Source organism: Cervus elaphus, chromosome 28 (genome assembly GCF_910594005.1).
Source record: "Cervus elaphus chromosome 28, mCerEla1.1, whole genome shotgun sequence".
Classification (NCBI taxonomy): domain Eukaryota; kingdom Metazoa; phylum Chordata; class Mammalia; order Artiodactyla; family Cervidae; genus Cervus; species Cervus elaphus.
Genome location: NC_057842.1, coordinates 45,168,845 through 45,189,242, shown reverse-complemented (window position 1 = coordinate 45,189,242; position 20,398 = coordinate 45,168,845). Strand labels below are relative to the sequence as shown.

The window sequence follows — 20,398 nt, the reverse complement described above, 5'->3', positions numbered from 1 at the left end:
AAAAGAGCAAACGGGAGGAGCAAAGCCCCTGGACAGAGACGCAGAGGAGCAGTGAGGTGCAGAGGGGAGGCCGGCCTGTGTTCGCGCCCGCCTTCACCCGCCAGGGCTCCTCTTCTCTGGAGACAGACTTCGGACATGCATAAAACTAAAGGTGGACAGCGGGGAGATGGTCGGCCTTGGCCTGTCTCCTGCGGCTATTCCTAGAAGCAGCAGAAGAGAGGTGACGGCTGACATTACTACTATGTGGAAGCCTAGGTCTTTTTCTCTTTTTTTAAACCTATGAAAATATACTTTTACTTAAAGTGAGCAACAATAATTAGCTTCTGAAAACTAATTTAAGGGACTTCCCTGATGGTCCAGTGGTTAAGACTCCATGTTCCCAACGCAGGGGGCCTGGTTCAATCCCTGGTGGAGAACTAGATCCCACATGCCACAACTAAGACCTGGCACCAGCCATATGAATAAAAAAAAAAACTAATTTAAAAAGGAAAAATCTTTGAAACAGAAGCAGTGAAATAGCTCCTGAGACACTCTGCTGCAGCTTTGCCTGGGCTGAGTGAAGACCAGGTTCTGAAACACCTCCCTGTCTCTGCCTGAGCCACAGTCAGGATGGACGGGGGCCTGAGAGAATTCCAGACTCCGCTCCCACTTGGTATGTTTGGTCAAATAACAACCTGGCATTCAGGTGCAGTGACAACATTCACAGGCTTCCAATACTGGTGTCTACATGGCCTTTGCTTCTCTGAAACCCCCATTAAAAAGGCAAAACACTAATCACATATGTCAGGTACTGCTCTATGTTATACTCGTGGTGACAAATGCCACTGGGGGAAATGTACTTCCAATCTGGCCTTCTTACACACCAGCAATAAAAGTTAACTTAAAAATTAGCAATAGGCCAGGTAAGCAAAGTATCTTCCTCAGTACAAATCACAGTTCATGATCGTGCTATATTAATATCTAGAGAAAAAACAGAAACCAACCTAAATGACCTCTAGTGACACGAAGTGTTTTCACAGACTCTTCTTTAAGACACCAACATGACTGTAAGGCCACCAAACCATCTCAGGCGTGCATTATCAATCGTCCTTGTTCCCACCTTCCCAATGTGCACACTGTTTGGATACATACGGCTTTGAAGATTTCAACTGCTCTTCCACACTTCCGGATTTGTAATCGATCACATCATCTGCCCCAAGCTTCCTCACAAGTTCACTGGCATCCTGGGAGCAGACTGCTGTCACATGAGCATCCCATGCTTTCATCACCTGCCCAAAAAGGAAAAAAAAAAAGGGGAGGGGGGCAGAAAAACTGCATTAAACAAAAAACAGTTGGCACCACATGATATCCATACATCAGCTTAATCTCTAGACAATTCTAAGTGCTTTCTCTTAACAAGAACTACAGGAAGCCATTTGCCAGAGGCTAGTAAAAATGACTAAATTTTTGTTCACAAAGAAAGATCCAAAAAACAGATCTCATTTTCCCTTGACGGGACAGTGAGTCACCTTAATTTCGTGAAGTTATAACCAACTCATTTAAAGAAGGGCTCAGAGCCTCACCAGCCATCAGAAAAGACAAAAGTTGATGGCCTTAAGCTTAGCATTTTCAATGATGACAAAGGTAATGGGGGGAAAAAAAAAACACATCCTCAGAAAATAACTATTTCAAATGCATCCAGAACATAAAAACACAACATCACTTCATTTGCACCTCCAGTAAGTAGAACCTTGAGTCAGACAACTGCATCAAAGCAATCAGGTACTGGGAAATAAGTGAAAGGTGCTATTAAAAATAGGGGAGGGAAATGTGGTCATTTTACTTCCAAAACATGGATCAGGTCCTCCTCTCCTTTGGAGTAAAAAGACCTAAACAAATGGTTTGCGGGATTTAAAATGCAGATACTTTATATCTTAAAATAACTAGACAAATATAAAGAAGGATTCAGGATTAAGTATCCAGAAAGCCTCATGCTCCAAAATTGCTGTCATTCTTTCCTACAATGCAATTTCATACAATTAAAAGGGAGCCATTATCAGCAAAAATCTGAGAACAGTTACTTGATGTTCACTGAGAAATTTTCAAATGGACAGTTGTAGGTCATAACAAATTAGTTGTTTTCTCATTCCTGTCCTCAGTATCAATTTCCCAAGCTTCCTTGATATAAGTTGTAGAGGTTCATAAGAATAAGTGAGATCTGTGTTCTGATCACTACTGAAACCCCAATCAGTCGTACATACACAAAGGCTGGAGATCTGTTAACTACAAAAAAAATAAAGGATTTAAAAACTATTCATAATCTTATCTAACTTCTCACTTTTAAAAAGTAATATTAACCAAGGAATATACTCTGGAAATCTGAGGAGGAATTAAAACATTTAAGCTGACATCAAATATGATATTTTATGTTTATGGGCCAAAAACAGAGACAATTAAGTATAATGACACGTTGCTTTCAACATCAAGTCCTAAACTCAACTCAAATATGTGAAGAATACAATCCAAGGTGAATATCTAGTATCTGTAGAAAAAAGAAACTGTCAAGAAAAAAGGAAACTGTCTTCTAAGCACCAATATTTCATTTGTGCTTCTCTTAAACAGTATTAAATAGAAAGAATTTGTCACATCTTGAGAAGTTCCATTAATTTTTTTCCAAATTTCTAGATTTTCCTCTCCTACTTAGAACTATCTACTATCACTGCTGTTGTTGACGTTTAGTCGCTTCTTCATGCCTGACCCTTTTGCAACCCCATGGACTGTAGCCCACCAGGCTCCTCTGTCCATGGGATTCTCCAGGCAAGAACACTGGAGTGGGTTGCTATTTCCTCCTCCAGGGAATCTTCCCATCTACTATCACTGCACACTACTGAAAGGTTTTAAAGCAGCTTTAGATTTAAAAACAATTTTATGTAAACTGTTAAAAATAATAAGAAGAAATAATACAACACAAGGAGACGTCTCTAAGGCAGACAGCACTCCGACCGGGACAGCAAGCTGGCAGCCACTCCAAGAGCTCTACACGTGCCCTCTCCCTCCCAAAAGTCACCATCACCCTGATGCTTAGAGTAAATCACCTCCTTGCATTAAAAAATAAAAAAAAAAAGGTTTTATTATCCAAGTATGTATTTCCTAGACACTACAGTTTAGTCCTGTGCATTTTAAAAATATGTCCTTTTTTTTTTAACTATAGGCTCCTCTTCTATCCCCCCTTCACTTAAAATTTATCTGCAAAGGAATCTAGGCTATGTACCCTGCAGAGTTTTCCCCTGGAAACTCTGGAATTTCTGCCTGCACACCTGGGACAGTTCCACATACTACTCTGTCCTCTGTGTTTCCTGTTTATATCCTCTTAGCAATATTAAGAACAGCATCTGCAAACTACGGAAGGCTGAGCATGTCTGCTTGTCCCTCTTTTTATTAAATCTCAGTGGTTGTCTGCTGGTGGTTGCAAAACGCTGCTATTCTCTCTCTCCCGTGTTCACTTAGTAGTTGGAATACTTTATAAAGAAACACCTCTCCTCATAGACTACTTTGTTTATTCAGGTGTACAATTCACATAGAAAGGGCAAATAATTGTTTCCTTTTTTAGTTTATAAAATAATAAATTGGTTTCCTATCATCTTCCAAGTGACTTTAAAAAATATCATCATGAACTCATTTAAGTCATGGATTTAAAAATATTTGGAAGCTTTCATTCTTTTGTAACTACCATGACTATTTCTGAAGCTCAAACTGTCTTCTTTGACAACCTTTAGGAATTTCTTCAAGTTGGCTGCTGAGTCTTTTTGACATGATTCAACTAGTCATTACTAACTTCTCTGCTATTTTATATATTCTATGCTCATTCTTATACATTTCATGCCATAGGTCTGGAATCTGCCATTACTCCAAGGCCCTGAATTTTTGTGTGCATGTGAGCAATGATATTTCAAGAGTCAGTTTTGCATACACACATATATAAAATAGCTCTTGAGTTCATTTTGAATTTTTCAATTTAAACTCCGGACTATCAAGTTTTTACTTAACCTCTATTACATCTGTATCTCCTTTCTTCCACTACTAAAATCCTGATGGTCAAAGACAAAGGGGATTATAGAATTAAAATATGCCATAAGTACCCAACTGTTCTATTGTATATTACACACATACCAGTCTCTGAATAATAGTACTATAATCATGCCCAATATGATCAATGAAAGCATTCAAATAATTTTACATATGCTTTCCCACTATTCCTCCTTTTTAAAAACAGCTGTACTGTTTACTTTGACAGAGTTACACTGTACTCTCTAAGCCGTCATGAAGTTTTAGTTCTACAGATAACTGTATATTTAACATTTACCACCAGTCCTTAGGGTTATGTCTCTAGCCATTTTAGTTTTCAGAAGCTCATTTTCTAGTATATTTCTCAGAAAGAGATCAGAAGAACATACTCCTCAAGTTCGTGCATGTTATTAACAGTTCGTATATGTCCTTTAGTATACAGAGGCCAGTTTTGCTGTATATAAAATTTTAGCATATTCTTCCTCAAGTGTCTTAAATGTTACTCCAACTCCAGTCCCAGCATTAAAGCACTGTTATCAAAAAGTGCTGATCATCTAATTTTACTCATATGTCACATTTTTTTTTTTAAGATGTCCCAAAGTTTTTTTTATTTTTCTCCTTTTCTTTAAAAGCCAGTAATTTTGCTAGTCTCCCTTGATACTGCTCATTCTGGGCCCATGTTCTTCAATAAGCACTCCAGCCATTTAATATGTAGTTTCAAATCATTTAACTTCAGGGAAGTAGGGCAGTTTCTTGAATTACTGGTTTTAGCATTTGTTTTATTCCCTCGTTTTGGTTTTCCTCATCAGAGACTCTCATTGATACAGCAATTTCCTTTCCTATCTTCAATACATGACACTTTTCTCTTGAATCTGTCTTTATCTCTTCCTTTCTTTGCAATTTACAACTTTTCTCTTTACACATTGTTTCTACTGCTGCGCTGCTGCTGTTTAGCCTAAACTCATGTCCGACTTTTTGTGACCCAGTGGACTTTAGCCCGCTAGGCTCCTCTGCCCATGGGATTTTCCAGGCAAGAATACGGCATTACGTGTTGTGTTTGAGTTCCTACTAGTTTGAAAAGTGAAAGTCGCTCAGTTGTGTCCGACTCTTTGTGACCCCATGGACTGTAGCCCGCCAGGCTCCTCTGTCCATGGAATTCTCCAGGCAAGAATACTGGAGTGGTTAGCCATTCCCTTTTCCAGGGGATCTTCCTGACCCAGGGATCGAACTCAGGTCTCCCACATTGTAGGCAGATTCTCTACTGTCTGAATCACCAGGGAAGCCCTCCTTCTAGTTTAGTCTTTTGTTATTTCTTTTTACTTTATTTCTGAGTTTTTCCAATTCTGATTTATTTTACTCATGTCTTTGTATTTTGTAAAATGTTCTTTTTAGCTTGTTTTGAAATTGCAGGTTTCATTTTGATGTTTTCTCATGTGTTTTCCTTGTCTGTAGATATGTTATTCTACTCTTCATTGTTTCTTTTTCTCACGATAACTTTGTATGGGATTCAACCTTGATATTTTTCTATTAATCAACTGTCTAATTTTATTTATATGTTTTTATTGTGAAACATAACACACAGAGAAAAGTGTGTGGAATATAAATGTACAGCTTAACAAATTATTACAAAGAAAACACTATCTTAAGCATTGCTCAAGATTAAGAACTAGAATATCTCACTTCCCCCTCCCAATCAAAACCTTCCTCATTCCCTGAGAAGTAATAACAACTACGGGACTTTTACATAAGCCTCCCCTCACCTATTTAACAAAAAAAAGCTTTTCTACCTAGATAAGCATCCTTAGACACTACTGTTTAGTTGTACATGTTCTTGAGTATCATTAAATGGAATCATGTAAGTTTTACTCTTGTTTCTGACTTCTTTCTACTTGTTAAATTCATCTACTACATTGTGTACAACTATAGCTTGCTTTTTTAAGATTTTTTTGATGTGGACGACTTTTAAAGTCTCTATTGAATTTGTTACAATATTGCTTCTGTTTTATGTTTATAGTTTTGGGGACATGAGGCATGTAGGATAGTAGTTCCCTGACCAGGGATCAAACCTGCATCCCCTGCATTGGAAGGTAGACTACTGGACCACCAGGTAAGTCCCCAATAGTTTGTTTTCATGGCTGTGTAATACTCTAAACATAAGAATATATTGCAGTTCACTTCCCCATTTTACCTGGAGAAGGAAATGGCAACCCACGTCAGTATTCTTGCCTGGAAAATCCCATGGATGGAGGAACCTGGTAGGCTATGGTACATGGGGTTGCAAAAAGTTGTACACAACTGAATAACTTCACTTTTCACTTCCCATTTTGGGCTTCCCTGGTGGCTCAGCTGGTAAAGAATCCACCTGCAGTGTGAAGGACCTGGGCTTGATCCCTGGGTTGGGAAGATCCCTTGGAGAAAGGAAAGGCTACCCACTCCAGTATTCTGGCCTGGAGAATTCCATGAACTTTCCATGGGCTCGCAAAGAGTCAGACATGACTGAGTGACTTTCACTCACTTCCCCATTTTACTGTTGATGGCCAGTTAGGGGATAACACCTGGGACATATCTGGGGGATATTCTCGGACGTATCTTGGTGAACATGCATGTACAGTTGACCCTCTGTATCTAAGAACTCCACATCAGTGAATTCAACCAACCAGGGATTTAAAATATCCAGGAAAAAAAACTTTCAAAAAGCAAAACCTGAATCAACAGCACACTATTTACATAGCATTTACATTGTTTTAGGTAATATAAGTAATCTAAAGAAGATTTAAATTATACAACAGGATGTGTGCAGGTTATATACAAATACTATGCCATTTTATCTGGGCTTCCCAGGTGGCGCTAGCGGTAAAGAATGCGCCTGTGAATGCAGCAGACATAAGAGACTCAGGTTCGATCCCTGGGTCAGGAAGATCCCCTGGAGGAGGGCATGGCAACGCACTCCAGTATTCCTGCCTGGAGAATCCCATGGACAGACGAGCCTAGCAGGCTACAGTCCACGGGGTCTCAAAGAGTTGGACACTTCATGCCATTTTATGAAAGGGACTTGAGCACCCATGGATTTTGGCATCCACGGAGGTCCTGGAACAAATCTGAGGTTGGTATACTGAGGGATGACTGTATTTCCATCTACAAAGTACATTCACACTTTGCTAGGCTGTTGCAGGGCAATTTATATTCATAATTAGTAGATACTGCCAAAGTATTTTCCCAACTAGTTATACTAATTACACTTTAACCAGCAGAATATGATATTTCTCTTTTTCTCCCATCCTCCCTCCCTCTTTTCCTTTCTTCCATTTACTTATTAATTCACATTTACTGATAATCTATGGATTAGGCACTGGGGTATCTGCCTTAAGTCTGTTTGAGCTGCTGTAACAACATAGACTGGGTACCTTATGAACAACAAAAATGTTCTTCTCATAGTTCTGGAGGCTGGAAGTCCAAGATCAGGGTGTCAGCACCCAGGTGTCTTCCGAGCCACCTTCCTGGTCCGAAGCCTGAGCCTTCTCTCTGCGTCCTCACGTGGTAGAAGGGCTCGGGAGCTCTGCTGGCCTCTTTCATAAGGGCTTCAGTATCATTCGCGAGTGCTCCACCCTCATGACCTAACCACTTCCCAAAGGCCTCAACACTATCACTATGGGCATCAGGACTTCAAAACACGAATTTCAGAGGAGCACAAACATTCAGACCACAGCAGTATCTAAACGTGAATTAAGATGAATCAAGGTGTGCATTTCTTGGGAGTCCTCTCCATCTCCCATTTCTTCCCCCCAGCCACTAGCAACCACTAATCTGTTTTCTGTCTCTAAGGATTTGTCTCTTCTGGACACAATATAAATGGAATCATACAAAAATGTGACCTTTTCTGTCTGGATTCTTTCACTTAGCATTATGTTTTGAATGTTTATCTATGCTGTATCATGAATCAGAATTTCATTCCTTTTGATGACTGAGTAACATTCCCTTGTGTATATACACACCACATTTTGTTTTTCCATTTGTTAGTTGATAGACATGAGGGTTTTTTCCATTTCTTTGACTATTATGAATACTGATGTTACGAATGAACATTTGTATATAAGTTTTTGCTTGAACATAGATTTTCATTTCTCTCAAGTATACACCTAGGAATGGAACTGCTGGATCACGGGGTAATTCTAAGTTTAATACAGAATTAAGAATTTTAAGAAACTGCCAAATTGTTTTCCACTGTGGCTGCACCATTTTACATTCCCACTAGCACTATATAAGGCTTTCAATTTCTTTACATCCTTGTGAACATTGTTATTTTCCATTTTTTTAATAGCCATCCTAGTATGTGTGAAGTGCTACCTGTGTTTTTTTTTTAAACTGAAATATAGTTGATTTACAATGTTGTGTTAATTGCAGGTATTCAGGGTTTTGTGGGTTTTTTTGCACACTATATTCCACTATAAGTTATTATAAAATATTAGGTACAATTCCCTGTGCTATACAGTAAATCCTTGTTGCTTATGTATTTTATGTATAGTAGCCTGTATCTATTAACTCCACAGTCTTAATTTGTCCCTCCCCGCCTCTTCCCTTTGGTAACCATGTTTGTTTTCTATGTCTTTGACTCCGTTTTTGTTTTGTATATAGATTCACTTGTATTATATTTTTTTAGATTTCACATATAAATGATATCATATAGTATTTGTCTTTCTCCGACTTATTTCACTAAGCATAATTTCTTTAGGTCCATCCATGTTGCTATGAATAGCAATATTTCGTTGTTTTTTATGGCTAGTAATATGCATTTTGTGTGTGGGGGGGATGTATATACAAATACATAAACACACACACAAATACCACATCTCCTTAAGTCAATCATTCATGTGGTTTTGATTTGCATTTCCCTAATGACGAATGATGTTAAATACTTTTTCATGGGCTTACTGCCCATTTTTAGATTTTCTTTGAAGAAATGTCTACTCAAGCCCTTTGCTAATTTTTTAATTGGGTTGTCTTTTTGTTGTTGAGCTGGTAAGGGTTCTTTACATATTCTGTATATTATATTATATTCTGTATTATTATATTCTTATTAAATAAATAATTTGTAAATATCTGCTCTCATTCTGTGTGTTGTCTTCTTACTTCCTTGATAGTACCCTTTGATGCACAAACGTTTTCAATTTACTGAAGTCCAATTTATCTAATTTTTTTCTCGTTTTACTTGTTCTCTTGGTGTCATGTCTAAGAATCTATTGCCAAATCCAATGTATGAAGATTTACTCCCATGTTTTCTTGTGAGTTTTATGGTTTTAGCTCTTATATTTAGGTCTTTGACCCAGCTTGAATTAGTTTTCACATATGATGTGAGATAGGGGTCCAACTTCATCCTTTTATATGTGGATGTCTAGTCGCCTCAGTACCATTCATTGAAAAGACTATTCTTTTCCCTGTTTAACTGTCTTGTCACCCTAGTCAAAAATCAACTGGTCATAGATATACCGGTTTACTTCTGGATGTTCAATTCTATTTCATTGATCTATATATCTAACTTGATGAAAATACTTTTTTTTTTTGCTTTTAATACATATTTTATTGAAGTATAGTTCTTTTTTTCCTATTTCTTTTTTTTTTTTAACACCAAAAACATTTTTGGGGTAAAGCCAATCCAGTACCATTTTGACTTCTATAGTTCTGTAACTAAGTTTTAAAATCGAGAAGTGTGAGTCCTCCAATTTTGTCCTTTTTTGCCAAGATTGTTTGGCAATTTGTGGTCCCCTGAAATTCTGCATAATTTTAGGTTTCACTTGCCCATTTATGCAAAAAAAAAAAAAAAAGGCAGCTGCTATTCTGATTAGATTGCATTGATTCTGTAGATATGAGTTCTACCATCTTTACACAGCATCTTGGCTATTGCATGTCTTATATATTTTTTAGAACTAGCTTATTAATTTCTACCAAACTGCAAACTTCCATCCATTTTCACTTGCCCATGGTCTTTCTCCCTGAAAGCTTTCCTCCATTTGTTACACAGGAGATCCACAAATCTAATTCATAATTAAACCACTGGAAAGGTTAATGCTTCCTTCTAAGAAAATTTCCTTCTTAGGAGAGCAAGCTGAAATCACAATGAATGTAATTTCTCTCCACTTTCAAGGAAAAGTAATCCACAATATATAAATTTTTTAATTCATGAAAATAATAATCTTCCTAGTCACAAGATAAATTGTCTTACCTGTATAGCAAAAGTACCAACTCCACCTGAAGCTCCCAGGATTAAAACACTGCAACACACAAAAAAAACTATCATGAAGATATTAAGCCAACATAACTGAATAAACAAACAAGATGTTTTCAACATGTAACTGGCTCAAAGATAATCCCCAAAGCAAACATTCAGCTTCCCAAGATTCTATTACACAAGGTTTTTATTTTAGGTTCACCAAGAATCCATAAATGCTTAAAGTTAGACATACTATGAACTCTTTACCAAGAATACAAAAACCAAATATACCAATGATTTGTATTTTTAAAAGTAGCTCAGATGGTTGTTGGTAACATTTGCCTTATAATTCTTCTAGGTTTAAATTACTATAGCTTTCTCTCTAAGAGCAAGCTTTGGGATCCTTTTCAGTGTGCTACAGAATATTCAGTTGCTCTCTAAGAAAAATCACATTCCTGACCACATTCTTGCCAAAGTGGAATAAGCGTCTCTTGTTCAGACTCGTCCCATCACGATCACTGGCTTTCATAAAGGGAAACCAATTTTATCTTCAGTTTGGTTTCTTGTTAAAGCAGATGAATCTGTTTTCTCAGTCCGAACATGCCTGTGCTCCAGGTTTTCACCGTGTCTGCTTACTGTGTGTAGTCGTCCTGCCTCTCCAGACCAAGGGTGTGCAGCCTGTGGTTTGTGGATGAGCGCCGCTGAGGGCTGTGAGGGTGTGAACCCCCTGACACTGTGAACTGACTCAAATAACATGCAAAACTTGGTGAGATCACGCCTAAGTGCACTGGGGGAGAAGAGGGCTCCATCAGACTTATCACCAAGTTCCCAAAGAAGGTATGGTGCAAAAGAGACTCACTAGTCAAGAATCACTGCTTTCCATATTCTTACATTCCATTCTTGAATTAAGCTAGAGCTCCAGTGAACTGCCTTCGTCTGACTGCAGAGATTCAAGTCCTCAGAAAACTATCCTGAATTGCACTTTGGTGTTCTGTTACCAGTCTAGGCTGAGAGACATTACAAAAAGTTACTATTTGATATCTGATGCTGCATTAGTGAAGGAGATACTGTTGAGAGAATTCATGAGAATTGTGGAGTGCCACGTGGAGTGCCCACGGTGGGGGGGGGGGGGACATTTTCTGAAGACTAAGTTGTGGCAGTAGCTATGCTTCTATTATCTGTCACTGCAAATGCTGTAACTGCAGACCGTGGGTCCCTCTGAATCAACTGCAGGAAAGTGCAGGGAACTCTGTCACCGACCTCAAGCAGGGACACCCGATCTTGGAACAGACATTGTGTTTACAATCTTAACTCTACTTTCATTTTATTTTTTTCTCTCTTACCCAAATCACAGAAGGCTGACTGTCACCCTTTGGATCTTAGAAGTTACTGGCAATATTTTTCAGTCAGCTATCCCTTTTGAAATTAACACCATCAAATGTAATTAAGACAAGTCTCTTTGGAAATGATACTCCTTTTAGAAGAGTTACTTTCAATTTCACAGAATTATAAAGAATAAAAAAAACTTGAAAGATAAACTCTTCCAAAAATCCTTCAATTCACACATTTAATAGCCTTGATGCTTCCTAAATCGGGGTGGGGGGGAGCAGGGGGAACACTAAGACTGCTTCACAGATACATCCAACAATTAGTTCATCCATGGAATATTTTACCCTCTTATTTTGGAAATATTAAGTTTGGTCAAACTTTCATTTAAGTTCTTCACAATGTTATCTTTTTGCAACTCTGATTTCCTTTCAATTACTTCTACAACAGACTCTCCACCTAAGCATCCCTGGTCCCCTCGCATGCACCCCGAGCCCCATGCATGCTGGCCCACGTCTCAAGCTCTCAAGTGCCTTCACTGTCTGCCGAGATCGCCCCATCCTCAAAGGCTCACGTCCCAGTTTGTCTGAACAATACCTGAGAGATAGCCCTGAGCCTGATATGCACGCTGCGCATTTGGCATGCTGTTAACTTTCATTCATATGCTTGCTGCCCAAGCCATTCTGCAAGCCTCAAGGACAGAGACCTTACACGTGCCCAGCAGCAGGCCTACGACCCTGTGTGTGGCAGAGGCCTGATCCATGTTTCTTGACGTTAAAATCATTGGAATTCCCTGGTGGTCCAGAGGTTAAGAATCTGCCTGCCAATGCAGGGGACACGGGTTCGATCCCCGGTCCAGGAAGATTCTACATATCATGGGGCAATTAAGCCTGTGTGCCACAGCTACTGAGCCTGCGCTCCATAGTGAGAAGCTTGTGACCTGCAACTAGAGAGAAGCCTCCACTCTCCATTAGAGAAAGGCCACGCTCAGCCATGAAAACCCAGCACAGCCAAAAATAAAAATATAAATTACTTTTTAAAAATCATTTAAATCAGCATTATATCTGGCAATTAACAACAACTGCTACTATCCTAAACGTGGGAGTCACCTGGCTATTTGAAAAACTGCACTAAAGTTTCTTCCAGTAAAGAAAAGCTTGAAATGAATTTCTAGTTCTCTCCCTAAGAATGCAGGATTAAGAGGATCCCAAATACAATGGCTTCCCTTGTGGTTCAGATGGTAAAGAATCTGCCTGTAATGCTGGACACCTGGGTTCGATCCCTGGGTTGGGAAGATCCCCCAGAGAAGGAAAAGGCTACCCACTCCAGTATTCTGGCCTGGAGAATCCCGGAGACTGTAGAGACCATGGGGTCACAAAGAGTCAGGGCACGCCCGAGCGACTCTGACACACACACACACAAATACAATGGCTGCTCAGGGATCCAATGGCCAGACACACCTCCAGCCTCATTACTGTTAGATCATAGCTTCCCCCCATCTCTCTTGATCCAAAACAGTCTCACTCCTCCATATAAAAAAGCAAAACTGTGTTTCTCAGCAGCGCTTGGTGGAGGAGGGTGTGGTTCTGCGTTAGCAGCTTCAGTTCCTGATGCTGCCACTTGATGGCGCCCATGAGTGCAGAACCGGCCAGGGACCAGCCCCGTGAGGGCTACAGACCAGCGGTCTGTGTGTGAGGCAGCCCTGGGGACACACCATTCTCTGGCCCTGCAAGCTCCATGTTCTGTGCAGGCTTAACCAGGGCCTGTACTTTTCTTTAGGCAAGGAAAATACCCATATTCGACAGCAGGCAAATATATTTTCAAGCCAACAATAAGTCAGCTAGTACTCCGTGGTCTGAAGCCCTATGACTGAACAAACTCTTCTTTACTCTTCAAAGCACTTTTAATAAAAAGGGGAAATCCTGCTGTCCCTTACCCCCAGCGGCCCTTCACTTCAGTGCTATAGAGTGGGAGTACTTTCTACCCAGCTGCAGTAATAGTCACAAGATGCATTCAGACTTCACTGAAGTAGAAGCCTATTTGTCATGGTGAAGAAAAGTGTGCTGTATTGCTTGCTGGTTTATAAACAGCAAGTACCCAGGAAATACTTTTTGCTAAAAGCACTATTAATTCAAAATTGCCAATAATTTTAATCACATTCCTCTCTTACTAAGTCCACATGCCCAGCTTCTTTTGAAGTCAGTGGGAACTGAACTGTGGCTGATATAAAAATATGGGGGAAGAAAATATGAATAATTATTAAGCAGCTGCTGCTAAGTCGCTTCAGTCATGTCCGATTCTGTGCGACCCCATAGACAGGCACCTCTGTCCCTGGGATTCTCCAGGCAAGAACACTACAGTGGGTTGCCACTGCCTTCTCCAATTAAGCAGCTAATGCATTTTAAACCCTAGATTCTCATTTTCCTCTGTCATTTCTGCCAATCTTTCTGCTCCCCTAAACATACGTTAAGGCACTAAGGTAATGCTGACTTCTTTTCCATGACCGAGTCACTCTGTATTCAGCATCTGGGCACCTAAGGCCTCTACAGTCACATTTTCAGTATCAAAATCTTACGAGACATGGCATCAACACTCTAATCGCCTTACAAATAAAAAATATATGAAACACACTACAAAACAGCAGGTGATCCAGAAGTAGTGAATTGCCTTTCAAATTTCTATATTCTGGCTAAGCCCCAGAAGTCTTCAAACGCCAGGCGCGGTACCTAGAGACCCAGGTACCAAGTCCCAACGCTCTCATTAATTGAACCTCTAGGCCTCAGATGCAACCGCAATGAAATGATAATCACAGAGGTGTACTCCAGGACTTATGAATAAGAACTGGCATTTTCAATCTAATTTAAGCTTAGTTTCTTCGCCTTTCTAACGTAGAACTATACGACCGTCACGATTGCTTTCCCCAGACCACAGACTTGTAATGGAAATAAAAATAAAAGTCACCTCACAAGAGCTGAGTGCCCTTCATTAAGTCCTAATGGCTCGGAAACAGAGCTGATTCAAATATGGCTAAATCTTCCATCCGTAGAAACCAAGCGGTCTTTAAAAAAAATAATGATGAGGCTGAAAACACATAAACTCTTTTTAGTTTCACCCAGAACTTTTAAATCTGGGGGGGGGGGGCGATGGGTGAAAGAAAGCATATCATAATATGCTAAATTTATTCCCTCAAGTAAGTGAGAAACAATATGAATAAAGGAAAAAGAGCTACAAAACAAATCAACCAAGCGCGACCAAGACAGTCCCGGTTTCTGTGTCCCCTGCTTCCAAGCCTCCCTAATTCATGCAGACATTTCCCAACTTACACAAGAGTTCATGTGTAAATTAGCTGTTTGGAACTTTAAACACATTTTCCCATGAAAACAAAGCTACTTATACATCTTGGCAAGATGCCCAGGGGAGCCCTTTAAAAAGGTTTAGTTAACCCATAATGGACCAAAAACCTCATACACAGGATAACAATGGTGCTATGAGACGTGTATTCAGAATTTCAACCTGGGGTACTGGGAACACAGCTCCCCAAACAGGACAGGCGTTGGGAACCAGCCCAAGACATTGATTCTTTCCATCTGGTGCAAAACAGAGTAAGACGGAAGGAAGGATTGTTTGGGATGACGACATGAGAATGGATGAAAGAAGGAGCATGGCCAGAGGAGGATCTACCCTGGAACTAACAGGATTCAGGTTGTGCCACCCCCAAACATGGCACCTTGGGAGACTGAGTATTTTAAGCTGAAGGAATGTGAGAAACAGCAAATTCGGGAAGGACTCTCTGAACTTCTTCCATGAAGCTGGTCACAAGACCCTCGGGAGAGGTGTGCGCCCTGTGCTTGGGGGAAAAGAGCATCTGATCTCCAAGACCAGACGAAGCAGGGAGCCAAAACAAACCGGCCTTGTGGAGTTTTCTCAGTTTACTGCATGCAGCACATATATTTGTCCTAGAACATTTTCTCATGACTCTCTACTCTGCAAAGGTAGCACAAAAATGTTCAGGTGTAAAAATGGCAACAGAATTATACAGAGAGCAAACGGGTCTCAGTAATTACCAGGTTCAAGCCCTGGGTCAGGAAGATCCCCTGGAGAAGGAAATGGCAACCCATTCCAATATTCTTGCCTGGAGAATTCCATGGACAGGAGCCTGGTGGGCTACAGTCCATGGGGTTGCAAAGAATCGGACATGACAGAGTGACTAACACTTTCACTTTCAAGGGAACAAAAGAATGCAGAAATAACTCTTATAGGCAAGAAAGGTATAACAATAGCAAGAAAGTGAAAGTGAAGTCCCTCAGTCCTGTCTGACTCTTTGCGATCCCATGGACTGTAGCCCACCAGGTTCCCCCAGCCATGCAATTTTCTAGGCAAGAATACTGGAGTGGGTTGCCATTTCCTTCTCCAGGGGATCTTCCCAACACAGGGATTGAACCCAGGTCTCCCCCATTGTGGGCAGACGCTTAACCATCTGAGCCATCGGGGAATCCCATGGAACAATAGCAAAGATAATGTCAATTGTTGTTGTTTACAACGACAAAGGTAAAGACTCCCAGTTTTTTCAGTGATAAAGATTAGCCTGAAGAGCTTAACTACCACATCAAATGGAACCTCGACACAGGATGAGATGGCTGGATGGCATCAGTGACACAATGGACATGAGTTTGAGCAAGCTCTAGGAGTGGGTGATGGACAGGGAAGCCTGGCATGCTGCAGTCCATGGGGTCACAAAGAGTTGGACATGACTGAGCGACTGAACTGAAGGGATGGTAACACTGACCTTTTCTGGCCCTTGTGATTGTAATCAATTAAAGCTTCCAAGGCCAAGTCCCTACATGAATATGCAAATTATCTTAGCTCAAAACTTTTCCAAAACTTCTCCAATTTTGTTTGTGATCAGTCAAGCTCAGTTCAGTTCAGTCACTCAGTCATGTCTGACTCTTTGTGACCCCAAGGACCCCAGCACACCAGGCCTCCCTGTCAATCACCAACTCCCGGAGTCTACTCAAACTCATGTCCATTGAGTTGGTGATGCCATCCAACCATCTCATCCTCTGTCATCCCCCCTTCTCCTCCTGCCTTCAATCTTTCCCAGAATCAGGGTCTTCTCAAATGAGTCAGCCCTTCGCATCAGGTGGCCAAAGTATTGGAGTTTCAGTTTCAACATCAGTCCTTCTAACCAACCCTCAAGACGGATCTCCTTTAGGATGGACTGGTTGGATCTCCTTGCTGTCCAAAGGACTCTCAAGAGTCTTCTCCAACACCACAGTTCAAAAGCATCAATTCTTTGGCGCTCAGCTTTCTTTATAGTCCAACTCTCACATCCATACATGACTACTGGAAAAACCATAGCCTTGACTAGACAGACCTTTGTTGGCAAAGTAATGTCTCTGCTTTTTAATATGCTGTCTAGGTTGGTCATAACTTTTCTTCCAAGGAGGAAGCGTCTTTTAATTTCATGGCTGCAGTCACCATCTGCAGTGATTTTGGAGCCCCCCAAAATAAAGTCTGTCACTGTTTCCACTGTTTCCCCATTTGCCATGAAGTGATGGGACCGGACACCATGATCTTAGTTTTCTGAATGTTGAGCTTTAAACCAACAGTTTTCACTCTCCTCTTTCACTTTCAGCAAGAGGTTCTTCTTTACTTTCTGCCATCAGGGTGGTGTCATCTGTATATCTGAGGTTATTGACATTTCTTCTGGCAATCTTGATTCCAGCTTGTGCTTCATCTAGCCCAGAGTTTCTCATGATGTACTCTGCATATAAGTTAAACACGCAGGGTGACAATACACAACTTTGACATATTCCTTTCCCTATTTGGAACCAGTCTGTTGTTCCATGTCCACTTCTAACTGTTGTTTCCTGACCTGCATATAGGTTTTTCAAGAAGCAGGTCAGGTGGTCTGGTATTCCTATCTCTTTCAGAATTTTCCACAGTTTACTGTGATCCACACAATCAAAGGCTTTGGCATAGTCAATAAAGCAGAAATAGATGTTTTCCTGCAACTCTCTTGCCTTCTTGATGATTCAGCAGATGTTGCCAATTTGATCTCTGGTTCCTCTGCCTTTTCTAAAACCATCTTGAACATCTGGAAGTTCACAGTTCACATACTGCTGAAGCCTGGCTTGGAGAATTTTGAGCATTACCTTACTAGCATGTGAGATGAGTACAACTGTACGGTAGTTTGAGCATTCTTTGGCATTTCCTTTCTTTCGGATTGGAATGAAAACTAACCTTTTCCAGTCCTGTGGCCACTGCTGAATTTTCCAAGCTTGCTGGCATATTGAGTGCAGCACTTTCACAGCATCATCTTTTAGGATTTGAAACAGCTCAACTGGAATTCTATTACCTCCACTAGCTTTGTTCGTAGTGATGCTTCCTAAGGCCCACTTGACTTCACATCCCAGCATGTCTGGCTCTAGGTGAGTGATCACACCATCGTGACTATCTGGGTTGTGAAGTTCTTTTTTGTACAGTTCTTCTGTGTATTCTTGCCACCTCTTCTTAATATCTTCTGCTTGTTAGGTCCATACCAATTCTGTCCTTTATTGAGTCCATCTTTGCATGAAATGTTCCCTTGGTATCAATTTTCTTGAAGAGATCTCTAGTCATTCCCATTCAATTGTTTTCCTGTATTTCTTTGCACTGATCGCTGAGGAAGGCTTTCTCATCTCTTCTTGGTATTCTCTGGAACTCTGCATTCAGATGGGAATATTTCTCCTTTCCTCCTTTGCTTTTCGCTTCTCTTCTCTTCACAGCTATTTGTAAGGCTTCCTCAGACAGCCATTTTGCTTTTTTGCATTTTTTTTCTTGGGAATGGTCATGATCCCTGTCTCCTGTACAATGTCACGAACCTCCATCCATAGTTCATCAGACACTCTGTCTATCAAATCTAGTCCCTTAAATCTATTTCTCACGTCCACTGTATAATTGTAAGGGATTTGATTTAGGTCATACCTGAAAGATCTAATGGTTTTCCCTACTTTCTTCAATTTAAGTCTGAATTTGGCAATAAGGAGTTCATGATTTGAGCCACAGTCAGCTCCCGGTCTTGTTTTTGCTGACTGTATAGAGCTTCTCCACCTTTGGCTGCAAAGAATATAATCAATCTGATTTTGGTGTTGACCATCTAGTGATGGTCATGTGTAGAGTCTTCTCTCGTGTTGTTGGAAGAGGGCGTTTGCTATGACTAGTGCATTCTCTTGGCAAAACTCTATTAATAGACTTTGCCCTGCCTTATTCTGTACTCCAAGGCCAAATTTGCCTGTTACTCCAGGTGTTTCTTGACTTCCTACTTTTGCATTCCAGTCCCCTACAATGAAAAGGACATCTTTTGTGGGTGTTAGTTCCAAAAGGTCTTGTAGGTCTTCATAGAACCGTTCAACTTCAGCTTCTTCAGCATTACTGGTCAGGGCATAGATTTGGATTACTGTGATATTGAATGGTTTGCCTTGGAAACAAACAGAGATCATTCCGTCATTTTTGAGATTGCATCCAAGTACAGCATTTTGGACTCTCCTGTTGACTATGAGGGCTACTCCATTTCTTCTAAGGGATTCTTGCCTTCAGTAGTAGATATAATGGTCATCTTAGTTAAATTCACCCATTTCTGTCCATTTTAGTTCGCTGATTCCTAAAATGTCGACGTTCATTCTTACCATCTCCTGTTTGACCAATTCCAATTTGCCTTGATTCATGGACCTAACATTGCAGGTTCCTATGCAATATTGCTCTTTACAGCATCAGACCTTGCTTCTATTGTGCAACGCTGGAGTGGCAAGTGGCCAAGAGGAAATACCCCATGTCCAAGGTCAGTAGGAGCGGCCGTGAGGAGATACCCCATCCAAGGTAAGGAGCAGGAGCTGCGCTTTGCTGGAGCAGCCGTGAAGAGATATCCCACGTCCAAGGTAAGAGAAACCCCAGTAAGACGGTATGCACTGAGAGAGGTCATCAGAGGGCAGACATACTGAAATCACAATCACAGAAAACTAATCAATCGAATCACATGGACCACAGTCTTGTCTAACTCAACGAAACTAAGCCATGCCGTGTGGGGCCACCCAAGACAGACGGGTCATGGTGGATAGTTCTAACAAGATGTGGTCCACTGGAGAGGGAATGGCAAACCACTTCAGTATTCTTGCCTTGAGAACCCCATGAACAGTATGAAAAGGCAAAAAGATAGGACACTGGAAGATGAACTCCCCAGGTCGGTAGGTGCCCAATATGCTACTGGAGATCAGTGGAGAAATAACTCCAGAAAGAATGAAGGGATGGAGCCAAAGCAAAAACAACACCCAGTTGTGGACGTGCCTGGTGATGGAAGTAAGGTCCGATGCTGGAAAGAGCAATGTTGTTTGTGATAGACCTCGATTTCCTCCTTACTTGCTGCAAGTAATAACAAATCCTTCCTTCTCCTGAGCTTTGGCTTGGTTGTGTCTTTTGACTTGACAGCCACCAAGAGGTGAACAGAGTTTTCAAGTAACACATATGTGCTTTTGTAAAACTCACAAAAGTAAGATATGCTAATAAACATGGCACCCCAAAACATGCCACTTAGGTATAAGGATTATTCTGAGCTGAAGGCAATTGAGAAGTAGATGTAAGAAATCTCTGAACTCTTATCTGCCTAAAAGCAGGACAGAAGTTTACAAAGGTGCTTCCTCTGCTCTTTACCAGGACTGATAAAGGTTAATCCCTGGAGATAACTTTAGACCCTTAATCAAGGGAGAAGTCACCAATTTAAACTTGCATAATGAATTCTATTCTTGCTTTTCCTGGTAAACTTTCCACAAACTGGCCTTCCGTATACTT

General features: G+C 40.6%; 1 protein-coding gene across 1 annotated transcript in view; it reads right to left on the bottom strand.

Annotated features, from left to right (window-relative positions):
• RTN4IP1 (reticulon 4 interacting protein 1) overlaps nt 1-20,398 on the bottom strand; it is a 50,148-nt gene that overhangs the window by 13,020 nt on the left and 16,730 nt on the right. Inside the window, exons 5-6 of the mRNA XM_043889790.1 lie at nt 10,262-10,310; nt 1,132-1,268 (exon numbers count right to left, since the gene is read on the bottom strand). Of these exons, the coding sequence (XP_043745725.1) occupies nt 1,132-1,268; nt 10,262-10,310 (186 nt within the window). The remainder of the gene's footprint in view (nt 1-1,131; nt 1,269-10,261; nt 10,311-20,398) is intronic.